Below are 9,686 nucleotides of genomic sequence, written 5' to 3'. Positions count from 1 at the left end.
TTGAGCTCTGACAAATCCATGCTAAAAACACTTCAGAAATAAATCTTAGTGCAAGCACCCATTTCATCCGAGCTGCATCAAGCAGATCTCCTCCAGATCCATATCCCACGGGAGGCACAGACATCATGGCATCATTTGGGAGCCAGTCAGTGAACCAAGCTGTTCTTCACAGTTTTTGCTTGGGCCCAGTATGAGAGAGCAGATGAGACTGGCCAGGGGCTGACTCAAATATATCACTACCTGTAGTGATGATGGTAATATTCAGCTGTTGCTGTAAAATCCCCAATTGTTGTGCCTTCTGGTAGCACGAAAACCCTGCGGAATTAACATGAGACTACAAAGAACACACAGATCCGATGCATGTTTCATATACATATTTATATATATTTCATGTACAAAGTTACATTCTGAACCCCATGGATTCAATAATAGAAATAAATACTGAAATAACTACACTGCTATATGAGCTCTTCTGCTCACAGAAAAGAAGCCTCAAGTTTTAACAGACAGCAAGTTTAACGCTGTAGTATCCATCTCAGATTACAGAGGCAAGTAAAATTCAGCGTAAAGTGTCCAACAGACAAAACTTTCCAAAATTACAGACCATAAAATGTTTAAAATATATGTTTAAAAGATTGAGAAATGTGCATCAACAAAATTAATAAAGGAAACTTAATCTTGTTAGAGGGCGGGAGAGACATTTAGTGTATAGAAAAATGCTTTGAGGTGCAACATAGGTTGTTACAATATGGCATAACCCTGTTAGAAAACCAAAACATTTAATTTCCCTAAAGAACTGTATTTGAGTTTACCGTGTCTCGTTTTACAGAGCGGGGCCTTCACAAGACCCCACCTCAACAGGGCCACTTACAGAGTGCTAAGTCAGGTTTAATCCTTTGGTAACTTTTATAATACTCACATGGAAATAAATATTCAGTTACACAGCATTTTTAAAAGACACACGTTCTTTAGAACAGTTAGTATAATAAAACAGATTTAACATTTGTTTTGTTACTAAGGCAGCCTATGATAAAGTGTCTACGCTCTGTCAGCTCGATCCCATCCGAGGCAGGAAGGCCTTCCCAAGGAATGGACGATGCAGCTTCACCTTCACCATGCAAACACCCCTACCCAGGCAAGTCATGTGCTGCATATTTTGTGCTCGAAATGTTTCCAAACTATTAACAAGCTGTAGCTATCAAGAGATTAGCTCCTATTTATATGATGCTTTAATCACGAGTGTATGCATAAACACATTCTTGAGACGGATTTGAGGGGTGTATTGTCACCTCAGAGCCTGGGCTTTACGTGCTTTATTCACCCTTCAAAGCCACCCTAAGGAGAGCTTATACATCCCAGAGCACTGTGATGGCAACAGGGACCCAGTTAATCTACTGTACCTTAGGACAGGGGATAGAGTTTTTAAATGAGAAATACAGAGAAGTGCACATGCCTTTATCTACACCCACAGTGGTATACAGTTAAACTATTGTCTGCTTTAAAACCCTTCCACTTTTGGACAGAAACAATCATTCTCTGAAATATTTGCAAGAGTTGGCCCACTGAGGTGACTAAAATGGCACGGTGGACCAGCTACATTTGGCAAAGGACCAGGTACACACTTGCCAGGTTGAGCTGCTCCAGTTTGCAGCAGCGACGCCGTTCAAACAGCTCGTCTCTAACAACAAACAAAACCCCACACGAGAACCAAGGAACAGAATTGTGCGCTTTTTTTTTTCTTTCTGAGAACATGAGAATGTGACAATCAACCAGTGAGTAAAAACTTTGGAGATGGTGTTTCCCAAAGAGGAAAATAAAAAAAAAAAAAAGAAGTTCAAGAAAATGGCAGGAAAAGCAATGAAACTGCACCACTCACAGTGAAGATTCTGCACAACAGTAAAAGTTTAGACAGCATTTTTCTTAAGACATCCAATCCCATAAGTTAATTCAGATGTGCTTCATGTTCAGCATACATGCCTATAAGTTTAAAATAGGTCTAAGAGTGTTGACTCAGTTTACTTTCTGTATTAGTATATTTTTTAATAAGCTTCCAGACTTTATATTCAAGCCAAAGTACTTTAAGAGTGACGTTAAAGATGAATTTGGAAAGCAAATTATGAACAACATGCTCTCATCACTTTTGGCATTCTGAAGAGAAAAATACTACCAAGATATTAGACATCTTTAATAAGGATTTTTACTACATAGTTCATGTCCTAAATACATATTTACGAGAGGAACAGCTGTGTACAAAATATGTCGCTTAAAAAGTATTTATACATATAAATCTAACCAATAGACCTGAATGGAGATTTTCTGGTTTATCAGCTATGATATGCATTTGAAAAAGCTGCCTAAATATATATTTACACAATAGACCTCAGCTAAATGTGTTCATTTAAAAAATTAAGAAAATATATAAACACATGTTTGCCTGATAGACCAGAACTGCTCCTATTGCATAAAAATGTTTAGGCAGTTTTAAAAAAGTGTTTCTATATTTACTCCTCTGAAACTGTTCAGTTCTCTCACATAATCAAGTGACTGAATTTCTCTGCCAATCTGAACAGTCCCAGCCTTTCAGGGGTAAATGCTGGATGTTTATTAAAACCCCTCAAAACTTTTACTTTCCAGAGACAAAATGAAAGAGCAAATCTGGGTTTTTAAATATTCTGAAGTACAGAAATCATGAAGTGTTTAACTTAGGTCTGATACTAATGTAGAAATTTCAATGCAAAAGGAAGACAGTCTTCAACTCACACTTATGGTTAAAAAAATAGATGGTGAGTAGACAGAATGTCAGCCTAATATTAGAGTCTCCTGACTTTCACTAATTTTCTCAATCTTAGTGTTACCTGATAATCTTGTTGCTAAATTTTTATTTTTTATTTTTTTTTACTAAATTGGGGTATGGAGCTACAAAAAATACATTTTGTACCTAATCATCTGGCACTAAAGTTCCTTTACGATCTCACTTGGGCAGAATGCATTTTTCCTGTACACTCTCAGTCTTTTCTCATGCTCTAATCGAGGTCTTTAACCTTCACACATGTAGTGCCTCATGAGTTTGACCAGCTAGGCAGAGAAGATCATTCTAGTGCTTAGGACATAAGGAGTTAAGACAAGAAAAGAACAAAACATATCCCCTGTTCAAGACTTTTGCAGTTATTTTCCAATTTAAATCATCCTAAGAATACCCTTTGGAAACAGTTGTTCCATGTCAGGGAGATGGAAAAACATTATGCTCAAAATTGCTTTTTACTGAGGGCAGCAGTTCTCAAACTTTAAGATTCAATAACGAAAACATGTTTTTATTTAAGTATTGTATTCTTAATTCCTATACAGTCCCCTCTTTCCCCAAAAACTCGGATGAATGTAAGAAATTAAACCGTTAACACAAGATTTTTTAACCGTAAGCAAGATTTTCCAGGTTTGAAAACAGAAGCTGAAATATACAGTTTGCTTTAGCCCTCACTGAATATTTGGATGAGTCTTAATAATCCATTTTATAATTTGTCCATTTTTTTAAATACTCTGGGAATAACTTTGCTGTTTTACTCAATGCATTATACAGTGAAATGAAGCTCAGTTGTAACAAAGCCAAACTCAAGTGAGGCTACCAAAGAAGTGAACACATTAGATTGCTGTGGTACAGTAAAAGTAATGCCTCAGCTGCTCACTATGGTGTGCACATCAGTTGGAGAAAGATCTGATTTCCTTATACTGTTCCATGTAACACGGGTGCAGTAAAACAGCACAAGCTAATTCCTGTATAGTTAAAGGTATGACAGATTTGCAATATAAAGTTAAACAGCAAAGAAATGCTTCAACATCATGTAGTGAAACAGGTTCACAAAATAAAAAAAACATGCAGAAGCTTTTTTTTTTTCCTTTTTTTTTTTCTTTTTTGTTTTTTTAAGGTCTCCAGCTGCATCCTACGGGCTCACTCACTGCCACACATGACTTGCCACACTATCAAGTGACTCCTCTCAGCTTTGGCTACAGAAGGTTCAAGTGGTAGAGCTTCTCCAAGGAGTTCAGATTCTCCTCCTTCATCACCTGGAAAACAACAGCTTTGACTGAGGCAGCCAATAACCAGAACAGCATCAACACCACATGCAGGGAGACAAGTGACATCTGTGTCTACAAGAAAAACACTGAAGAGACAGTAGTTACCAAATGCTCATATAAAAGCATATTAAAGTCTGGGAATGTATACACTACAAACAGAGTGTGTATCTCAGAATTTAGTATTCTGCTGGCCATATTCTTCAGTTCTAGCCTCAAAAATTAATGGCAGTTTTGTAAGTATCCATACTCTAGACATTACATTACTTAGAACTCTTTAAGGCAGAGAAACAACCACCTAATTTGCAAACTTGCAGCACCACCCAGGCAGACCCTGAGACGGTTTTGCTACAAGGAAGTGTGCTGGGATAAACATATAAATGCTCTGGAACAAGAGCTGTAATTGAGACAATGCAACGTTCATGTCTATGATAAACTTTCCCCCTTCTTTCCTCTTGTTCCCGTTATCCCAGCTTGTCACAACTCTGCACACACTGGCAAAGACAGCCTTAAGCATATTCTCCATTATTGCTCTTCAAATGAGAAGAGCAGTTTTGTAACTGCATCTGAACTCTGGGTGACAGGAGCCAACTGGGATCAAACCTGGTCAAAACAGACCAACCATCAAAAACTGCACACAAACAGCCAGAACCACCAGTCCAGAGGCAGTCTCGTGGTACAGTTTAATCAGATGAAACAGGAACTGACCTACACCTTCAGGAAGGTGTTAGATCACAGTCTGGCTGGTTTTCTGGTTAGACTCCTTTGGAGGGCTGAGGGATCTAAACACAGAATAGCCCAAAGCTGCTCTCGAGCCAGTTTGCTGGGCTCACGTGGCAGTGGCTGAGCTAATGAAAGTGCAGCACTGACGCTCAGTTCATGGCTTTGCCTCATGCCACAGGGACAGCAAAATGCACACTTGGAATGTGGCTATTCCAGCTGCCTTGGAGTAAGTGCAGAGGTTTAGTCCTCACTGCAGTGTGGCACAGAACTGCCCCAAGCCCTGCCCCCACGCAGCTCCGCCAGGGTTACCAGCAGGAACCTGTTTGTCGTTGACTGGGATGACAGAATTTGGGCTGGCCTTCCTGGAATTTCCTTTGTAGTGGTATTTGTGGGTTGTTTTGCTGTTTGGTTGGTTTTGAAAGACTACAGACAGATTCAGGCAAAAGGTCAAAACCAGGTTTAAGAGTTGTGACACCTTTTTACGTATTTTTTGGTCGGGGTCTCCAGCACAGAACCACAACTGCTCTCAGTTTATTTCCCCAAAGAGTTCAATTAAAACAAAATAATGTTTACAACAAGAATTCTTTTATGGGCTAGATCATACAAAAGTGCTATCCAAGAAAAGCAGTGATCAAACAAGATGGGCATGCTGAGATAACAGTGATCTACTTTTTCCCTTGCTCACTCAAAAATGAGTAAATTTTAGATTGAGTGTTCTTCACTTAATGCACGACTTGTTTTTATAGTCAGTCTGCATTTTAAGTAACTAAGGACATGTTTTCCAGCAGTTTGAGACAGAAGATTAATCTGTCAAAGGAAGACTGAAAGCATAAACAGTAAGGTGGTACATGACTCCAAAGCAGAGTTTCAAATAAAACTTTTCACACAGTCATCCCAAAGGTCATGGTTTATTGAGGAGAAGAAGCTGAAGGTGTGTCTCAGGATAAAAATACTTCAACCCTTGCAGTACAAAACCTGTAAATACTGACCACACAAAGGCACTCTGCAATCACAGCAGCAGTTATTATGTGGTTAATGACCTTCAAAGTATGAAGAGGTTACAACGCATTTTAAGCTCAGGTTTCTTACCCATTCTGAAGTCAATGTATCCTTCTCCACCACTTATCACCAACATTGATTTTAAGGGACTCTGGTTGAAGGATTCCTGGGCTTGTTTATCAGCTGTTAGCTCTGTCCCACCACTACTCTGTGGGCAAACAACCTGACCTGGATCAAAAAAAGAATACATTTTTATGCCATATCTCACAGAATAAAATCAAGCGGATGACACAATGCCTAAAGCACTGACTGCCTTATTAATAGGCATGTACTCACCACAGTATTTTTTTTTCAGATGGAAGCAAAGCACTTACTTGTGACCAAACCCTTTTCCTCCCATTAAACAGCACTGCACTCAGCAATCAGACAAGTCTTGTAAACGAAATATAATATATTGTTCCTGAATGTATGACTTCATACAATGACTTTTACACCCTTTCTAAACACTGTGTTTAACTAAGAAAATGAAGACAAAAAAAAAAAAAACCCAGCTTCATTTGAAGAATGGTGACAAAACCTCACCTGGTACAGCGACAAAGAACTTCACAGCATCGCGGTGCCCGTGGAAGCAAAGCTGTGCGTGTGCCATGGAGCAATAGGGGATGAACGTCCCTGGAGTCACTTTGTCACTGTTCTCATCTCCATACACACGGATTACACTCCCTGGACGGTTTCCAGAGCCTGCTGCTGCTTTATTAGCTGCAAAAGAAGAGAAGTTGTTCTCGACTTCAAAAGGCAAATGACAGAAGCGGTTATTTGTTAAGAAACCTTATGGTACCATCTAAAAGCTAAAAGCCAACTTAGATAAAAATGAAACAGGAGGGCAGCAATGCCAATTCAAGACAGAGCTGGAAAGAAAAAGAATGCATGCTTCGTTATTTTAAGTACATCAGAAAATGGAGCAGGATTCTTATTAGTCTAGCATAAACACCAGATTTCAATATCCTACTTTTGGAAAAAAAATAATTTGTGAAAGGACTATATCTTTCATAGAAAATAAATACCTCTAATGTGTTTCAGGGTGAGCAAATTCAATGTACTTAAACATATAATTAAAGACACTTGCATTCCAACTAATCATAGGGTATCCCCTTGCCAGCAAAAATTCTCTAAAAATAGCCACCTGTGGGCACGAAGGAGCTACCCTATATTACAATTCTACATCTAGTTTTTATTGAGTTTTGAAATCCATCAAAACAGAGAAGTACTCATGCTAGACATACAAGCCATCTCCATTCCAAAGACTATCAAAGTAGTGAAAGAAACAGTGATTTGTAACAAGACAGCAAATGATGTGGATTAATGACAAAGTTATAAGATGTGGTATCACATTGGCTGGAAGAAAAACAAAGTCTGTATGAGAGTTCAGCTGCAACACAGGATGATATGCTAAACTGCTGAGCAGATTGGTGGCCATTTAGCAAACATAAAACTGCTGCAATGCAGTAACTGCAAGTGGAAAAACATTTAGGAACATACAAAGGGTAAATCTATAAAGGAGTGGGAAACAGCCTCGAAGTGGCTATTAGAAGCCTGAAAATAGGTTTTTGTTCAGGATCTGCACTTACCCCGCAGCCCCAGTAAACGTCCCTGGTGGAGGATTACAGCTAGTGAGAAAGGAGGAAAGGGGAAATGGATAGGTATGACAGTAGAGGAGAAGGATTAATGAGAACCCACCACTCATATTTTGGATTTTTGATAAGGTAGAGCTTAAAATTTTAGCTCCTAAAAAACAGTAGATATTTAATTACAGAAGATTCAATCAAAAGTCACAAAGAACAGCATGTTGTTATAGAAGTTTCAGTACAAAATGGACCACAAAAGCACTGCCACTGTCATGTGCTTTATCAGTTTAAAGTTTATTATTGATTAGCAACGTTTCCCCTTTCTCTCTTTCCTTGGCAGGAGGCTCCAAAATAATATAGAACGACTCATGTTTTCGTGTGCCCTTTTGAAACATCATCTGCTGATGTCGAAGCTGCCCAGCTACTGAGACCCAGGGAACTGAGAGATGCCACTGCTGTTTCTGAAAACCATCAATATTCCTAACAAGGGTTCTCAACCCCACTATCAGGCTACCCCCAAATGGCTGTTCTGACCCACCAACAATTAACAAAACAGAGATGAAACTGAATAGCTTTAATAGGGATTTCTTCATGTTCACTCCTGGTTTAAAACAAACTCCTCCGGTAACATTAAAATAAGCTTCACGCAAATTAAGAGCTATAATTTTTGAAAGCATGATTTAAACTATTTCAAAGTCATGACAGGAAGTCTGTCCTTCCTTAGTACATTCATGCAATGCAAAAAAAGACATTTACTGAATGGATGGACAATGCAATGGAACAGTATGAGAAACAATGCATGTGTGCTGTTCAACAAAGCAGATACAACATGAAGAGTTTTCACTATTAAATTACCCTAAAATTTCACCTGTCATCCTATACTTATTTTCTATGTAACCATAGCACAATTAGGACTATCAAACTTCTGTATTTTATTTTTCGAAACTTTTGTTCACCTCTTTTAACAATTGCCTCAGCACAAGTGTTGAGGGATTTTTTTTTTGTTGTTGTTGCTTAAATGCAATCAATTTACACAGAGATTCTTCCCAAGCTTTTCCTATTTAGGATTTGTTTTGCCCTTGAGCTGGAATGCCCCTTTCTCCTGAAGTTCAACTGCCCATGTCTGAATGCTTCCTCTCCCACCCCCAAGTAGTTTCAGCCTATGACAAGAGTTTGGGGGTCTGTTGTTATGCAGATACCTGGATTTACATGACTGGAATTTGACCTAGAAGTTAGTGACCTGTTTGAAGAATGTGTTTACAGCTCCTGTAACTCTGAACATGTCCTTTAAAGCAGTCGTGCTACTGCTGTTACAATCCTTTTTACCATTTTTGTGATGAATTCTTAAGAACTAAAGCCAAACAAACTGTATTAGCAACAACAGCAACTTGCTCAAATGAAACGAAAATCTACTTTGTGATCACATGGCAATCAAAAATAACATTAATTAGAAAACTAAAAATGTCTCTTATAAGCAATAAACTTCTATAAATGCTGCTAATGCTCAGAACACCTCGAAGGCTTCAAAGTGTCCCCTTGATTCAAGCCACAGCAACTCTGATCAAAGTGAAGTACAGGAGATTCTGGAAAAGTGCTTTTTTTGCTCATAGTAATTGAAACCACATGCACAGATTTAGGTGCTAAACATCACACAGGCCCGAATCTGTTACAAACCTGCAAGATTCAGACCTGGCAGTGAAGCTTTTTATCCATTAGCAAGCATCTGAACGGTGTTTTAATACTCTTTTTTGTGTCTACAGCATATTGCACAGAGCTATTGATTTATATTTTACTTACTTTCTGTTAATGGAATGGAGATGATGACACCATTTCCTGTTCCTACCCATAAACGATTACAAGACACCATAAGAGCTGTGATTCTCACAAATGAGAATCCCAGTTTACCAGTACCTAAAAACAAAAGATGCTTTTCATCAAAAATTATGAGCAAGAATAATTTTAGTTCTACAACAGAGAATCTTAACTACAACTCCCAAACCACGCAGACAAGTAAATTCCCTCCCATTTCAAACACAAACAAAGTAGAGGAGCACATTTAAGTTGTAAAGATAACCTAAAAGACTACAACACTAATTAAGTTGTGAACCTATACTGCAAGAGTAACATTAACTACGAGAAAGCAAAAGAGGTACAACAGCTCCATGATGCTGCACAGTAAAATCTTTTGGGCCTTCCCAAAAAAAATAAACACAAAAAAAAAAGTGAGTTTCCAGATGAAAGATAATGGTTTCTCATCCATTAAAATTAATT

General features: G+C 38.3%; 1 protein-coding gene across 11 annotated transcripts in view; it reads right to left on the bottom strand.

The window, feature by feature from the left end:
• Positions 1 to 359: 359 nt before the first annotated feature.
• Positions 360 to 9,686, bottom strand: part of SPAG9 (sperm associated antigen 9) — a 61,926-nt gene continuing 52,599 nt past the window's right edge. For 6 of the 11 annotated variants that reach the window (XM_039390174.1, XM_027749501.2, XM_039390175.1 and 3 more), the window contains 5 exons: positions 9,213 to 9,326; positions 7,419 to 7,457; positions 6,373 to 6,549; positions 5,881 to 6,018; positions 360 to 4,059 (listed from right to left, as the gene is read on the bottom strand). In XM_039390174.1, coding sequence (XP_039246108.1) covers positions 3,944 to 4,059; positions 5,881 to 6,018; positions 6,373 to 6,549; positions 7,419 to 7,457; positions 9,213 to 9,326 — 584 coding nt within the window. In that variant the 3' untranslated portion in view covers positions 360 to 3,943. The remainder of the gene's footprint in view (positions 4,060 to 5,880; positions 6,019 to 6,372; positions 6,550 to 7,418; positions 7,458 to 9,212; positions 9,327 to 9,686) is intronic. The other 5 variants (XM_039390176.1, XM_027749507.2, XM_027749511.2 and 2 more) reach the window with 1 other exon arrangement.

The sequence above is a fragment of the Pipra filicauda genome, unplaced genomic scaffold (assembly GCF_003945595.2).
Source record: "Pipra filicauda isolate LSUMZ 115617 unplaced genomic scaffold, ASM394559v2 scaffold80_size11013439_pilon, whole genome shotgun sequence".
NCBI classification, from domain to species: domain Eukaryota; kingdom Metazoa; phylum Chordata; class Aves; order Passeriformes; family Pipridae; genus Pipra; species Pipra filicauda.
Note: the sequence above shows the minus strand (reverse complement) of the source record. Positions and strands in the feature narration are given on the sequence as shown.